This window comes from Mesitornis unicolor, unplaced genomic scaffold (genome assembly GCF_000695765.1).
Source record: "Mesitornis unicolor isolate BGI_N332 unplaced genomic scaffold, ASM69576v1 scaffold1441, whole genome shotgun sequence".
NCBI classification, from domain to species: Eukaryota; Metazoa; Chordata; class Aves; order Mesitornithiformes; family Mesitornithidae; genus Mesitornis; species Mesitornis unicolor.
The window spans coordinates 62,521-79,756 of record NW_010164247.1 but is presented as its reverse complement, the minus strand read 5'-3'; the positions used below and the strand labels follow the sequence as shown (position 1 = coordinate 79,756).

Here is a 17,236-nt window from a genome sequence, read left to right as displayed (position 1 = left end):
TGCTTTAGTTCTTCACAGTTAATTTCCAGCAATTTCACTGCCTCAAGCAAACCCAGCCAGTTTTCCCACAGCACTGTTACAGTCCTGCCCAGTGCCCTGTCCCTTCTCTTGCATAATCTCATCAGCTCCCCAGAGATCTGCCTCAGCTTCACAAGACCCTCTTCAGCCGAGTCAATGTTGGTGACTAAAACCTTACAGGAAAATAAACAAGAAAACAAATAACACAATACAGTCAGAAACATTCAGTAACGTGATTAGGATCCACTAATAAAATGGCAATCACTCCACTGAGCTGGTTAAATATGGTTGTAAGGAGAGAATTCTGTTGGCTAAGACGGCAGAGAAAGATGGGGTAAATAAATTAAGCAAAGCAAACAGAAGAACAGTGCGCCCAGGCAATCAGGTTTTTCTTTCTTCTTTCTGGTCATTTGGAAGGGAAGAGGAATGAGCAGGAGTTACAGATATATAAAACGACAAGCCTGTAATATGATGAGAACTAAAAGAGAAGACAGCAAACAGGTTCATGATAGTAGAGGTCTGACTGGGAGGGAAGGGAGTCCTGGGTGGGGAAACTGGAAGTTCTCTGGTTTTCACTTCTGAGGACACCTGATCAGTCCTGGTCCTGCAAAGAAGGGACGAGGGATCTGATCACAAATGCAACACTATCTTAAGCGCAGATAATGTTTGAGTTCAACAGCAATAAGATGTACTTCATTTTACATGATCTCTTATAATCTGGTCTTTTTATAGGTATATAAATATACTCTGTGGTTTTACATATACATAAATAAAGGATAAAGAATTTCACTTCTTTTTACTATGATATCTTATGGTGCACATAACTGCATCACAGTTTTGCACAAGCTTTTGAAGTTCTTCAGAGCATCACTTACCTTGCTTTCTTCTAAGTGCTCCAAAGCTTCTTTATAAGACGTTGGTATTTGGGACAATGACTGCCTAAGCGTCTTTTCCAGTTTGTTAAGATCATCACACACCTTATCTTTGGTTTTTATGTAGATTTTGTATTTTTCAAAATACCTGTAGGAAACAATTAATAGACCAATTAAAACCTATTGGGGTTGCTCCTTTCTCCAACCATAATGCCTACTAGAACAAAAAGAAAAATCTTCTGTACTAGTAGTCCTTACTATTTTGCAAGTTATCTCCAATTAGCATTTGTTATACACTTCAGGTCTGATATCTGAGATCCTTTGGAGATGCAGGTACAAATTCCCCAGAGGTAAATAAATATAGGTGTGTATATCCATGTATCAGCCACGCAGATGCTCAGAAGAATTGTATGTCTTGACCTAAGCCTCTGTCCTCCTCAGATGGTCCCACAAATGAGTTCCCAGTTTGTAGCACACATTCTATTTGTCCCTATGATGTGTGGTCTGTACAATTTCAATTTCTTATTCTTATATCTTATCATCTCTTTTCTATTACCAAGGCCTTTAAAGTAATCAAATTGTTTGATTATAAATCAGATTTTATGGTTATGCTCAATAGAACCAGAAGCACTGGACCATGAGCAAGCAATTTAAAAATCCTTTACTCTTCATCTCCCAAATTTTTTCTGTACATGTTATCTGGAGGCTCTTCAGATCTCTTCCATGTCTATATTTGAAAGAAGGAAACTATGGCCTGTGTCTTGTTTGGTCTTTATTTTCTCAAGCCATCAGAATAGCCTATGGAAGACACGCATTAGGACCCCTCTGAAAAATATTCTAACCTGCTCCAGCACTGAACTAGAGACTGCAGCAATGTGCTTTCTTCTGATTCTGGCACCATATGACACTCACTTGAGCCCCATACATACTTTTTGAAATAGACTAAAAATTATTGCGTTGTAATTTATTAGCAAGACGTTTACTGTCTGGTAAGTTTTCTTCCATTGCAATCACGTCTGGCAACAACACACATGCTTGCAGTTCTTTCTGCTGAATTACCTGCTTCTATCAGAGCAGAAACAACACTACACTTAATATCAGACGAGTTTCTCATAATAAGGAACATGATGTAGGAAGATCACTTAAACCTACCTCTGTTCATCAGCTTCCTTTCTTTGAGCCTTTTCCCTTAATGCCAAACTCTTACTGAATAGTTCTGTTAAAGTATTTTCCAGACATTTTTTGTCTTCTGGTTTCACTAGGTTTTTCAGCTTGGAGTACAGGTTTTCTATGCTAGCCTTTGCAGAATTGAACTCTTCTTGTTTCCACTGTGGGGTCTGGCACACCTCCTCTGAGCCCCCAGGCTCTGCTGCGGCAGACTGGACTTGAGCTTCGTAGTCCTCGAGGAACCTGGCAGCCCTCTGAACAGCCTTGGTATAAAGTTCACAAGTCTCACACGCCTCCTCCAGAGCACTCTGAAAGTGTTGAAAGGACAAAGGAACAATCAAGAAAGACCGCTGTGCTCCTCTGGATCACCAGATGGTCTTCGTGGAGTATCACACCTGGTTGTCTTTGAGACCAATGCTCCCAGAATTAGCATGAGGAGGTGCGGGAGGACACACGGCAGATGCACTCTGCTACCTAGGTAGTCACAGAGCAGTGCTGTAACCTATAGATTCATTGCCCTCAGCCATAGCAACAGGGCTTGTGAGGGAACTGCCAGTACTGGAAAAGTCCAGAGAGAAGGATGGCAGGCCACAAGAGCTGTAAGACCCCTTATGGACATGGCAGTATACGTCCTGTTCAGAGAAGGAAAACCCATACACTGATGCTTTATTCTGCTACAAGGGATGTCTCCACTATGACTTGCCAAACCCTCTTTTTCTATGTACTTACACACAGAATGATGTATGACTTTGCCAGCTCTTGGATTCCCACGGGACAGAGACACTTTGGAATTGTGCTTCCCACTCAATACCCAAGTGTGCTTGATCAAGTACAGCAAACCAGGAAATCAGGGAGCAGGACCATAAGCCCATCAGGGACCTTGAATCCCTGCCCCTGTTATTAGCTTGTACCTTGTGTTTCTTTATTTGTATCCATTGACCTCGTGGGCAGTCAGGACACAGGTCTTCATGACCAGGACACGGAAACTCTTTGCTATGAAGGATATTGCGATTCTAGTTTCCAACATAAATTTATTCACTTGCTCTTTCTTCTTGTATTAACACTGCCTCTTAGCTTAAGCAGTCCTTTTCCATCCATTAAGTCTACCTCCAACCTAATTACATTTCTCATCTAGGCTTCCCACTTGCCCTCATCTTACCAGGTTGAGCAAATTCAGTTTTATTAACTGCCCTCAACATTGCTCATCCCTCTAACAGCATCTGTCCCAGTTTGAGTGGACCTTTCCTGACGAAGTCATCAAGAATCAGGTTGATTCTCCAGCAGTGCCTTATCAATTACTTGTGTTAAAGCCTTCAATCTCAGTTGCCTTTCCTTTGCTCACCCTCCCTGAGGCCTGATCACATTGGTTTGATTCGTGCTTTACTCTCCTTGATCATTCCCAACTGGTAAGCTTTTTCTTTATACTGGAAACAAGGAGCTTCTTTTCTAATTCATCACTGCACTATGGAAAATGTAACATAAAATCAGTCGCAAGAATACTGAGCGACTCCTTTACCTCCCCTTTACTCTTCTTTCTCTTGTGTTAATCCCCACTGCTTGATAATAATAAAACTGAATCGTTTCCTATCATGATTCCCATCACATCTACCAATGCAGAGATGATGGCAGGCCAATTCAGCTACTAGAACAAAAGGATATAAGTCATGAAAATATAAACACTACAGTCACAGACACCTAATCTAACTATTGGGAAAAGACATATGGCCATACCTTACTTTTATTAAATATACTTACAACACGGGCAGCAATGTCTGTCTTCAGTTGTATTTCTTGATTTTGCAGTGTCTCTAATTCTGTTTCTGTACCAGCAGCAAGACATTTTTCTTGATTTTCCTTCTCTTTTTCCATTACACACTTAATAGCAGAAATCTTTGCTTGCATCATATTCTGAATTGCTTCCCATCGCATCTTTTCATACTGCGTTATTTTTATGTCTATCAGAAGTGGCTGCTGGAGCTCTAATTGAATATGCTTTATGATGTCGAATATATGTTCTACTTCGTTCTGGGTATCTTCCTTGTTTGCACACTGGAGACCAAAGACGAGGTTTTGAAGAAACTGATTCAATTCCTCAACGTCCTTCTCCAGGCTCTTTATTTCTTTCCTCTTAGATTCTTTGAATGGGGTATTAAAGACCTCATTTTTGTTTATTTTATTTGCTGCATCCTGAATTAAGTGCAAGACTTCTTGAACTATCTGAAGCAGAACCTCTGCAGATAAAAGATTCTCAGTAGGAGAAGAGCTGGAGCTATCATTTAGAATGTTAGCTTCTTTTCTTAAATTGGATGTCACAGTCTGGATTTCATTTAGCGATGTTTGAATCTTATTGCATTCCCTAACAACATTATCAGAGTGCATTATCTTCCCTTCAATTTTATTTTTCATTTTTAAAAAATTAGTTTGCAATTCATCCAGCTGCAGTGAGTCCCATTTCAGACCTACACATTCAAAGATTTCTTTGTACTTCATTATTTGTGACAAATTGGACTGAAAAGCTAATAGTTTTTCTTTAAGTGCTTTGCATTTATCCTTCACTTCCTGCTTGGCACCTAATAATTCATCTTCTTCCAGGTGCATTTCACCATACTGTAGATCATTAAGATCTAGCTGCAATAAAGTTATTCCTTCAGCACACTCTCTGTAGACAGCTATCATTTTTTCTACTTCATGAAGTCTTCTCTGAATTTGCCTCCGTGTCTTCCTTGCTCTGTTCTTCAGACTTCTTAACTGATCAGTCAAAAACAGTTTTTCAGACAGGCTCAGTTCTCCAGCAGTGACCTGACTCTCTTCGCAGTGGGATGAGATAAGCCCTTCTATTTTCTGTACGCCATTTAAAATCTCCTCTAATATGGGTATTTGATTGATTAATTCTGACCATGTACTGCTTTGGTTCATGTCTGCCCTGACAAGCTTCTCGGCATTTTGAAGCTGACAGTGAACGTTTTCTACTTCCGCAATAAGTCTTTGCCTCTCCTCCAGCTGGAGCTCTAGGTGCTGTAATCTTTGAACTGATTTTAAATCAAGAGCCTTGTACGAGTTCTGCAATGTTTGTAAAAGGAAGGTCGTATCAGAGATCTCCTCTGGCGTCAAATCGGGAATGATGTGCTGGAGCCCAGAGTCCAGTGATACAATCACAGGCTCTCTCTTTAGAATTTCTGTTCTCAGAAGGTTACAATTTAAGAGCTGCGATTTAACGTCGCTGGGGAAAAGTGCTGCTTTCTGATCAAGAGAAGACAGTGAATCTTTGACCCATGAAATATTTTCTTTCAGCCTCGTCATAATTTCATCTTTCATGACAGCGGGACCAGGTATCTGAACATCCTCTCGAGGACTTTGCTGTGCTGATAATGCTTCCAATTTGCTCTGCAAATCATGTATAGAGTTCTCCAAAGCTACTTTCTCTTGATCACTCCAAATTCTTTTCATCTGCAGTTCAATCCTTCTTTTTAATAGAGAAAGACTGTGTTTAATGTCCTGTAGCTCTGTGGTCCGAAGTTCAGGGCATTTGGCTTTTACTTCAGCTGAGGAACTTAACTCCGCTTGTAAATACTGTTCTTGTATCAGTGTCTGAATATCCTGGGCTTTATTCATAAGCAGATTAAATTCCTCGATTTCTGCCACAACTTGATCATGTTTCTTTTGCACTGTTTGTTCCGTGTGTTGCCACCATTGCTCCAGTTGCCTCATTTGGCTTTCGGTTAACACTTTATCCATGCATGTTAAATGCCGAGATAAACCTTCTTGCTGAGTTTTCAGCTGGTTTAAAACATCTCTTTCTTTTCGTAAGGACTCTATGCATGCCTTAATTTTCTCCAGAAGAACTGTGTTGTTCATAGGACCTCTGCAAAAAATAGTAGTAGAGTTTACAAGAAAAAAATTATCCTAAAATGTGGACTGGCCATTTTACAAAGAGAATTTCTTTTCTTAGAAAACAATTCACTCGCTTTATTCACTTAATCACATGCATCTCTCAATGTTCTCTCACAAATTTCTTAACAACAGTATCATTATTTCTTGCTTATCTGTACAGCATTAGGTATTTTTAGATATCTCTGCAGGAAAGATATATTCTAATGTATATTGTCTAAACTTGCAGTATTTACTAACATAGAACGTGTCATTTCCTAAAGGAATGCAGGCTTTCTTTAAAGTTACAATACATTTTAAAAGTCAACAACAGTGTTAAGTCATCTCTAAGTGAATTAACATCTTATGGCAATTTCTGATTTCCAATGAGGATAAAACTTAGTTACTGTTTGCTATTTATTACCCATTCATTTAAGATTAATCTGGAGGAGTTTACCTACTCATCTTTTATTTTCAGGAGTGTTTTGAAATTCCCACCTAAAATACATTTACCAGATAGATTTTTATTCATTGTTTAACCTCTGCTGCAAATTAATAATTTTATAAATTATTTTTAAGATTTTCAAATTATTGTGATAAATCGTGGTGACCAATAGGCTAGTTCCATGTTTTGAAGGCTAATTCATAAAAGCTACTAAATATTTTGTGTGAGTTGGTTACCTCTGAATTGGTAATGTAGACTTATATATTGCCACGTAATTCTCCCTATCAGAAGGCTAATTTTCAGAGTAATGAGATATTTCACTCAGTCCTTAAAGTGAGATATTTCACTGAGTCCTTAAAGAAAACTTAATATTTCACATCTGCCATATTTTTGCAAAATACTTTAATATGGCTTTTATCTAGGTTTTTAACACAGCAACCACTTCCTTGTTTTGACTAAAACCCAAAAAGAGTAGATGTTGCTAAAGGATACCAGAGAACCACCATAAATGCTTCTAGTTAAGGCTGTTTAAACTTACAGACCTCTGAGCCCTGCTACCTAACAATGAGATGGATAAAACACTGTATTCTTCTCTGAGCATTACTGAACTGTGGCACGAAATTCAGTCTAGGACCGTATTTGTTCTGCAATCTATTAAGAGAAACCATCAACTATACTTACACTTTTATGTTATCTTTTTCTGTTGACAACTTTTTCATTGAGGACTGTGCAGCAGAAAGATTTCTCTGGTACTCATTAATTAAACAGTGCTGCTGTTGCTTCACTGCCTTAACAGCATCTAGTTCTTGAAGCAGCCTGTCCCAGCAGGGCACCACAGACTCTGTTGTTTGCAGCTCCGTTATGTTTGATCCTGCTTCATTGGGAAACGCTTCTTGACTATGGCATGAAGATTTTGCTTTCCGTGCTTCCAGTTCAGTTTGTAAATTCTACAATCAAGCCCACCACAGAGAGAGGATTAAAAGAGGATCTTAAACACTTTGAGCAGAAAATATAGTTAAATACTGATACAGCTACAAACATATGCTTGCTCAGTCACATGCAAATGAACACGCATGCCTGTGCACATCATGGAAGCATGCACAATCTACTGCTGCACTCTAGAAAAGTAGTACAAAATACGGTATTTACATGAACATATTTGCATTAAGGCCCAGTGTTTGTAGATTACTGGGCAGACAAACTGACTAATCATGCAGTCAAACCTCAGATAAGACTATGTGCAACAATTTGGTTTTGCCCAAGTGAATCATAATTCCGTAAGTGTATCACTACATTAACAATGAGGAATGGCTTTGCAATTTCCCTACCTCCAGCTCTTTCAGTTGTTCATTTATGAGCACAATATCCAGTTCAGCCATTTCATTTTTCAGCTCATTGACCTTTTGTTCCCCTTCAAAATATTCAGTGTTCACTTGCACTCCAGGAAACAGTTCCTTCTGGAAAACCACTTCTACACCTGTGTCCTACAATGCAAAACAGATTCTTATTTCTGAAGATCTTAAACTGACAAGTTTTCTGACTGCAATGAAATACCTTTTTTCAGACAGCTATGAAATCTCTGCCTATCATTTAAGTTTGAAACTCTGATATTCCCACCTCCAAATAACATCCTCCCTGCACCCTGGTACTGATAAATTCACAGGTCTATCCTGTCTTCTCCCCCTCCTCCTTACACATTCTTGAACCTCGAACCTCTCCTCACACCCACATGCCTTCTGCTCAGCACCTGCCTTGATGTACTGCTGTGTCCTTCACCAGGACCACCTCTTCAACTGTTCTTCATAAGGCAGCTCACGCATGAAGCAGCTTGGCTGTGACACAAAGCCACAGCTGCTACTGCCACAAGTGCTATCCGAAATCAGGGGTGAGACGAGAGCATTAGGGAGCCATGTCTCAATAGGGGTGGGGAGGAAGGAAATGGGGGGCTACAGAGCCAATCTCTGGCACTGCCATCAATTCCCACAATGCCAAAAGAGCAAGTCACTTGGGGAATGGCCAGGTTTAACAGCTCATCAGCTGAGCTGAGGTCATTGCCCAAGTGGATGCTCTCAGTCAGCCCCAATTCAGATGTAAAACATAATCCTCTAAATCACCTTCAGCTATTGCAGACAACAACAGAAATGAAATGTCACAGGCTTACTGGGTCACACAGCAATACTTTAAAAATCTTCCTGCATTTCCCTTCCCCGAGTACCTGTCCATATCTTGTGTCAACTGTGATCTGTTCCACATAGACTTCATGTGAATGAATATGTACAAATAAACAGATACGACTGCTGGGCGATAGCCAGGTAAATATGAGCTCGCGGTGTGCCCAGGTGGCCAAAGGCATCCTGGCTTGTACCAGAAATAGTGTGGCCAGCAGGACGAGGGCAGCGATTGTCCTCCTGTACTCAGCACTGGTGAGACCGCACCTCAAATCCTGTGTTCAGTTTTGGGCCCCTCACTACAAGAAAGACATTGAGGTGCTGGAGCGTGTCCAGAGAAGGGTAATGAGGCTGGTGAAGGGTCTGGAGAACAAGTCTTAGGAGGAGTGGCTGGGGGAACTGGGGTGGTTTAGTCTGAAGAAAAGGAGGCACAGCGGAGGCTCAATCACACTCTACAACTACCTGAAGGGAGGTTGTAGCAAGGTGTGTGTTGGTCTCTTTTGCCACGTAAGAAGTGATAGGACAAGAGTAAATGGCCTCAAGATGTACCAGGGGAGGTTTAGTTTGGACATTAGGAAAAATGTCTTCACTGGAAGGGTTATCAAGCATTGGAACAGGCTGCTCAGGGAAGTGGTGGAGTCACCATCCCTGGAGGTATTTAAAAGACAAGGAGATGTGACACTTAGGGACTAAGTTTAGTGGTGGACTTAGAGTTAGGTTTATGGTTGGTACTTGATGATCTTAAAGGTCTTTTCCAACCTAAATGATTCTATGATGATTGCTTTGTTCTTTACATGCTTTTCCATAGTACCCTATATGATTTTCTCCATCATTTTTCCAGGAACTGAGGTTACACTGACAGGTCTGTCATTTCCTTGGTCTTTTCTCACACCCTTGTAAGTCGGAATAACATTACCTAGCAGTCAGCAGGGACATCCCCAGACTCCCAAGACCCTTGAGAGATTTTGTTGGGTTTTCCAGTTAAAGCAGATGTGCAAGTCCCAGGTGAGACATGCTGATGGACAGACCAGCTGTGGACCTGCCTGTAGATCTAACTGTGAGGATCAGATCTGGCTCTACATTCAATTTAAGAACGTGGTGAGCAAGGGTCAACAGTCATGGAGCACTTGTAGTGTAACACCCTTACTCTTAAAGACGAATCAAGTTAGTAATGTCATGTAGTAATGCAGCTTGTTATACATTCAGCTTTAATGCATTCTCCTTTCTCTATTCTATTTAACTTATTTTCTTACTTTGGATCACCCTTGGATTTCAGTTTTCTGATCTGCCTTCCCTGTGATGGCAAAGACTATCACAGCTAACTCTAAGTTGTATTGATTAACAATTTAAAGATAAACCCTAAATATCATAAAATAAAATAAAGACTGATTATGACAGCTTTGAAAAGCAATATTGCTCTTTTGAACAGACCCACTGAAAAATGAGATACAGCTAGCACTTCAGATAACGTTCAGAACTACCACGGACACAAAGCAGACCTATACACAACGGTTTCAATTGTGATGCAACCGTAATTGCCTCTTCTTTATATGAGAACTTCTGCTGAAGCCCACGTGGAAACAAAAATGTAATTACTCCGACAAACACAGATTGAAATAACAGAATGTGGGTCACCTCATGTAAAGAAACTGGGAGATTAGATTCCAGATCATCTTTCCCAGCTGCCGCAGATTTCAAGACTCCACTCTTCTGGCACGCCGCTTGTTGAACTTGCTCCACACCTTCCCTATGTGACTCATTCTTAACATCATTAGGTTTCTCCTTTTGGTGTAAGAAAAATAAAAGAAACAAGTAATGAAAAAGCCTTAATCAAACCTGCTGAGTAGTAATTACAGTGCTTGAGATGACAAAGTTACGAAGCCCATAATTATAGGTAGATGAGGAACACCACAGTTACATCTCATAATTTATTGTGGGAAAGGTTATGGCAAAGGAAACCATTTAGAAGGAGCAGTGCTGTAATTTTGCTATAAATTTTTAGAAAAAATTGCAGATTGCACGTGTACTTTCTCTGACCTACGCTGTTCATGTTTCACTATTCTAAGCATGGACCTTAAACTGTGTACCCCTGGATGCAGTCTTGAATGCATTTTTTAAAAAGGTTTAGCTTTTTCCTGAGGCCCCAATCTTGTATTGTACCGTAGACAGAGAGGCCGTGGTTAGACACCCTGCCAGTTACCAGGCAGGATATTCCTGTGGGCAGCCTAGGACTTGCTGTATGTACTTGCTGAGGTATTTGCTGACTAAGTTCTGCCCGAGTTTGTTTCTCATCCATGGACAGATGAAATAAAACAGCCACCTGCACCAAATAAAAAATGGCAAATTCTTACAGCATGACCACATTGGAGAGCACAGCATCGGGAACCGATCCGTGCTGCACAGATATCTGAGCTAGTGGATGCAAGTCAGGTAGGATACATCCTGAAAGTTTCCCATCCACAACCTGGAATGAACAAATTACCCCAATTCTCAACAAGCTCAGAACAACAAGAACTTAGCCTCTTCCCACTCATTATGGCTTCAGCTCCTAGACACTGATTTAGTTTGTCAAAATTCCCCTTGTACCAAACAGGACACAGCATTTCAAATGCAGCCTCACACAAGCAGTGTAAATATGTAAAGAAGGAATCTAAATAAATTAGAGACTAAAGCAAAACAACAGTATTCAAGCAGAATGGTAAGAAGACCTCACAATACATCCAGGTGACTTGGAATGCAATATCCTCAGCAAACCATTTTGTGGCATCCCATGGTAATGGTAAAAAAACCAAAACAAATCCTCCATACTAATTTTAAATGTACAGGAAAGGATTAGGAGAGTTAACACATACTAAGTATATAACACATCAGGTAAAAATACCTCAGAGTAACCTGAGTTTTTTATTATTTATTTAGTAGTAGTATCATCCCCACTGCTACTAAACCATATAGAAATATCCTCAAATTCAACCACTCTGGTGTAATCTCATGCCAATTTACCTCTGCTGGACAGGTTTCCTTTCTCGTTTCATCACCTTCAATACCAACACCATCCTGATGCTTTTCCAGTTCTGCTTCACCACTCTGAACCACATTGTCCAGAGCATCTTCTTGGACACTATCATGTTTGCCCATACCTGGGCTCTCTTTATCAGCCTCCTCCTGATTGGAAAAATAAAAAATGTTCACAACCAGTAGAAGTCACAGTCCAAAATTTAAGTTTATTGAGGACCATCACACTCCACAGGCTGCCTACTGTATCTTCAGTTCAGCCTAATGAATGAAGGAAAAGGCTGAGGTAACCCAAATGCAGTGTCTCTTGGGAATACCTGCTCAGATCAGTTTGCTTTATCAGGATCTTAATCACTAGAAAACACAAACCAAACAGAAGGAAGTGCTGATATGATTTTTTAATACTGTCACAGAGGTTTCCCTGTAGACACATTTGGTAACTCTAACTATTGATCTTGCTCCCTTCTCCAGAAATCGCAGTACAGAGGGTTTCCACTCTGATATCTTGATGGTCATCTCTCCCAGCTACTGTTATCATACAATGGTCAGGTCAATGAAGGAGTTCTCCAAATCATTCCCTCAGGTTCCCTGCACACGTGAAGTCATTTACAGAGTGAATGTCCTGAGGTCCCCTAAAGATCAGTGGTTCCCGCTCAGTGACCTCTCATTACCTACCTTGTGACTGTGGGTGGCAAAACCTGTTGAAATCACAGGTATGGGGCAGGTTTCGTGTCATGGAGAAAGCGGGTCCAAGCCCTAGGGACTTGTAGAGATCATCAAATTGATCTCTTGCTTACTTCACATGTGCAAGGCTGAGGGGATGATTTGGAGAACACAATTTATCATTTCTTTCATCAGGTAAGGTAAATATCTCTCTATAAGACTATAGATTTTAAGGAATTACATATGCATTTCTAGTGAACAGACACACACACACACATACACACACACATATACACACTGACAGGTATTAGCACATATTTGTCAGGCACCTGAACAGTCTGTCCCATTCTGTCCTCACTTTGGTGGATATCCTGTAATGGGCTGTCTGACAATACACTGCTTTCCTCCAAAAATGGGTCATTTTGCTTGTCTTCCTCTGACATATTTCCATTTACATCTTGACCCTAAGAGAAAGGATATAAAGAAAACCTGCTTGTGTGGCTGTGTTGTATTATAACATTAAATCTCTGAATGGCAAAAATAATTATCTACAAAAACAAATAGGACAAATATCATGCTGCAATTCTAAACAAGTCTTACTGGTTTAAGAGAAGCTCTCAAAGCTTCTCTTTGCCAAAGGCATAGCTGGAACTTTCTCATCCATACACCTTCTCCCTTAGTGTCCTGACCAAGGATGCCTGGTCTAACTATGTGCAAGAGAACGCTGTATGTAGGTTGTGTTTAAATGGAAGACTGTAGTTTTGGATAGACATTATTGGCTTGTTACAGACCTGTTATAACAAGTTAAAGGAGTTCTCCACACCTTTGATTTAAACACATATTTACAGAAGGCTTCATGTCAATGAAATTAAGGCCGCAATACAGGATGCAATACATCTGAGAGACAAATGCCTCTTTAACCAGTCTTCCACAGTTGTACTGTTAACAGATGCACTCACATCATCCATTTGCAAAGGCTCCTTCAACTCTACTGCTGTGGGGCTCTCTTCTGCAGCAACAGGAGTATCAGAAGTGATCTGTATCTCTCTCTTCAGCATTGCATCTGCCTTATTTTCCATTTGTATTTCATTACCCAAGTCATCCTTTAACTCAAGGGCTTCACTGAAAGTATTTTCCTCCTTTTGCTTGACATTTTCAAGTCTTTCTTCCAGACTCCTGTGTTCACTCTGAAGTGTTTCAATCTCATCCTTAATAAATTTCTGTCCCGGTGAAGAGGTGTTTTGTTTAACAGTTTCTGCTAAAACGAAAATCTTCTTTAACATGTCTTCGCATCGACTAAGAGGTGCTTCTTGTTCCTTTAAACATGAAGAAAACATTTTACTGAGAAGTGTCTTCATTCAATATACTTAATGCGAAGACCTAAAGTCAATCACCAAGATCATAAATATCTGTTGTGAAAAACAAACTGAGCTGAAAAGTACATGCAGACCTCCTAGCTGCAGCAAGTCAAATACTAACACAGTAATTTCAGTCAGACATTTTTATGAATGCCTGAAGCTATATGCATTACAAAATTGCTAAAATAATCAGATAGTACGCTGTGAGGTGCAAGGTGATCTTTCCAAGCTCTGAGCAGATAATTCCTTCCCTCTCTTATTCCTCTTTACTTGTTAGAAGTACAGCAAGTTCTGAGGAAGGGGAATTGCAGTGATCCATATCTGAGCTATGGTTTCAGCTTTCAGTAGCTCTCTACGCTCACAGCTACCAGACTTTTATCCATTCTGCCAAACTGCAGAAGAATGTCTGCTTATGCATGAAGGACACTTCATAAAATTGAACTTGGCTGACTAACATTTTCCTAAGCTTTCAGCTCTAGCTAATTTAAAGACACTTACTAACACCAAATTTAAGGATCTCTGTCCTCATTATACCCAGAGAGGAAAAAAACCAAACCTAACCAACCAAACCGAAGAAGCCTTGAGCTAGGACTATTCTACCTGCAGTTCAGCTGACGGTAAAGGTCCACTCAGTGCAATGAACTTAATCTGCATTAACCTGCAGCATACCTGTGATTTCAACTGGTTTTGCTCAGCTGATGGTTGTTCCGTTGCTGGACCTTCAGAGTCAGCAAGCTTCTCAGACACAGTTTGCAGCTCAGTGCTCAGGCCTGCTACCAAATCCTGAAATTGCCGATGGTCTTGAACACGACTTTCCAATGTGCGCACTATGGTCTAGAAACAAAGGAGTTTCTAGGATTAGTCCACCTTTAACTCAAAGAAATATAACTCACACGGAGAATGTCACAGCTTTCCCAGGACCTCAGCAGCACAAAGAACTTGCTTGTTTCCCGTAAAGTACCCAGCTAAGCACAGGTACACAGAAAATATCTTGCCCTCTTCCCAGCACATCATGGATTCCACCATGAACAAAATCTTCATTAGCAGCAGGAAGTAGAAGACTTTGCATTCCATAAGAACGTACTTCTAAAAGGGACAGTTTCTACCCAAAATGGGTGAAAGATTAGATGGGGAATATCACATACTGTGCAAATGCAATTTGCACTACACTGGGTGGAACCAATAACATACAAGATGCACGAAAAGCCATTTATCCTTCCAAAAGGAGCAAAAAACCCCCAAAACTACCATGGTTTGCATATTATAGGAACAAATGCTTCATATTATAGCTATGTGACTCTGTTTGTATAAGTAACAAATGCTATTCTTTACATTTACCTTGGTCTCATCTGTTTAAACATTTATCTCTAGAAAGCACAAGGTGGTGAAAAATTTGAGCTTCTAGTGGTCTTTCTCCCACAGTAAGAGAGAGATTGAGAGGGAGGGAGGAATTCCCTGCCCTTCTGTAGGAGGAACTTTCACCTCTCCCAGTTTTACCCACGAACCTGCCAGCTACAGGCAAACAGTGCCAACTGCAGTCAAGAGCCATACCAATCATCTCATAAGAAAGAGAGGGAGGTTCCAACCTGCAGCTGGTGAAGCAGACTTTCATGCTGGTGTTTTAATTCCAACCATTCCACCTCTGTGAAGCAGGGATCCCCAGTGTGGCCCTGCAGCTGATCCTCCTGGCTTTTCAAGTCATTAAATCGGGAAGTTAAGTCTTCTGCTTTCTGCAGGAGGCCGGCATAGTTTGCCAGCTGAGCTTGCTTCTCCTGCAAACCAGGCTGAAGGACAAAACCTATCTCCTGCTGCTGTTTCTCCAGTTCAGTTAGAGCCAGTCTCAGATCTTCTTTGCTTTGCTCATACTGCTCCCTGTTCAACTGAGGTTGCTCCTGAGGGCTAAGAGAAAAGTACTGCGTTTAACAGTATTTAATTTTTTTGTATTCATTACCTAAAAAATGTCAAAGTGTGAACAAGTCAACCATGAGAATGAACTTGAGCATACTGAATACTTTTCTTTAGGTTTTAAATTACCGATCAGCTTTAGACTGGAATTTTCACGGTGATGAAAATGAAAATCACTGAAGTTATTGTGCTGAACTAGACTTAAATGCAGGACAAGCGACAAACCCTCTTAAACTTTAACCTATAAAATCATAGCTTCTGGCGTCTGAGATGTGATGCTCATGCTCTACATTTTTCTGCTTTTCGTTACAGCAGAAGTTCTGTTTAAAAACTACAATGTGGCTACGAATCTATTTTCCATGACAACTTCTTATGAGAGTGTTCTGAAAGGGAATGTTCTGTAGAAGATACACATGGCGGGGGGGCAACGTTTTAGAGATACAGACAACAAAACCAGCATAGGCAATACGGGTCACGTTAGCACAATGCAGTGCCTCCTTTCCTGACCGTGACACAGAATTATAATTCGTGTCCTTTATAAGCATGTATGCTGACGTGCTGCAGGTGAACAGGCTGCATTTGTCCACGGGAAATATGCAACTATGATCAGTGAGACAAAAGCAACATTTGTAGGTTCACATTTAGTGATGAAGCTCAGATATCTTCCAGATGGAAATGAAATGCCAACATTTGAAAATATGATCCCACACAAATAAATCCAAATAAATAAAATCTGGTTATAATTCTGTAAAGTACAGCAGGATACATGAGGACAGAAGAAAAGCTTAAGTGTTTTGTTTTCTGCCCCTCAAGATCCTTGGTTTTGGCGAATGACAAATAAAGCACAGCCTCACATACGTTAAGTACTCTTGCTTCACGCTCCCTGTTCCAGCTCCACACTGCTGCTGTTACCATGTCACTCCTGTTACTCGCAGGCCTGATCCTGCAAGGTCCTGAGCATCTCTTCAGGTGTGCTGAACATCTCATCTCAAACGTACTGCAAAGAGGGTGCACCGCATTCTGCAGTGTGGGATCCAATAAAGCCAACGCTCTGTCTTTCTGAACGCCAATCGTATGGCTTGTACTGAGTGCTCAGTAATAAAAGATAGCAACTGAATATTCTTAAAAAAATACTTATTTTTAATCATTCATTCCCTGGTCATTTTTTAAAAGGTATAGAGTATGCCTATTCTAGCTTCCATTGATCTCAACAGCAAAGTTCCCATTGATTTTACTGGAAGGACATTACAGCAAACAAATATCTTGAAAGTGTCAGCATGTACAACATCTGAAGTTCGGTTTATGTTTATACAACACATCTGGAATCATCCGACATGTTTTAAAGGACCAATCTGGCTCTCAGACACCGTTGCCACAGTGCCAGAGACACTGAAGTGCCTTTGCTGACTTAACACCACCAGCTGCAGCAGCCAAGAAAGCCTCTCATAGAGCCAGAATAAACCAGGCTTTAAAAATCCCAGCCTCCTGGATTTACCCCCGAGTCTCTTCTGAAGCAGTACAAATCAGTGCAGAAGTAGATCCCACCTCTGCTGGGGGACCAAGTCTGAAGAAATACAAGTATTTTTACAGGTACCTTGTTCTGCCCCTAAAGAACACAAATTCAATGGAACTGGGGCAGGACGACAGGAAGAAAGTCAATACAGCAGTAAGTGATCTGCACTGCTCCTGGCAGGTTCCACATTACCTGCTGTATTCAGCGGCTAACCGACAGCTGCTTTCCCACTGGTTCTGGAGCTCAGA

At 40.6% G+C, this 17,236-nt stretch overlaps 1 protein-coding gene across 1 annotated transcript in view; it reads right to left on the bottom strand.

Annotated features, from left to right (window-relative positions):
• LOC104548251 (nesprin-2-like) overlaps positions 1-17,236 on the bottom strand; it is a gene marked incomplete at its 3' end in the record, with an annotated part of 64,341 nt that overhangs the window by 1,803 nt on the left and 45,302 nt on the right. Inside the window, exons 40-52 of the mRNA XM_010194221.1 lie at positions 17,181-17,236; positions 15,157-15,469; positions 14,240-14,404; positions 13,172-13,528; positions 12,542-12,676; positions 11,538-11,699; positions 10,173-10,316; positions 7,698-7,853; positions 7,051-7,316; positions 3,813-5,919; positions 2,043-2,365; positions 894-1,038; positions 1-191 (exon numbers count right to left, since the gene is read on the bottom strand). The exon at positions 1-191 is cut by the window's left edge and continues 49 nt beyond it; the exon at positions 17,181-17,236 is cut by the window's right edge and continues 135 nt beyond it. Of these exons, the coding sequence (XP_010192523.1) occupies positions 1-191; positions 894-1,038; positions 2,043-2,365; positions 3,813-5,919; positions 7,051-7,316; positions 7,698-7,853; positions 10,173-10,316; positions 11,538-11,699; positions 12,542-12,676; positions 13,172-13,528; positions 14,240-14,404; positions 15,157-15,469; positions 17,181-17,236 (4,520 nt within the window). The remainder of the gene's footprint in view (positions 192-893; positions 1,039-2,042; positions 2,366-3,812; positions 5,920-7,050; positions 7,317-7,697; positions 7,854-10,172; positions 10,317-11,537; positions 11,700-12,541; positions 12,677-13,171; positions 13,529-14,239; positions 14,405-15,156; positions 15,470-17,180) is intronic.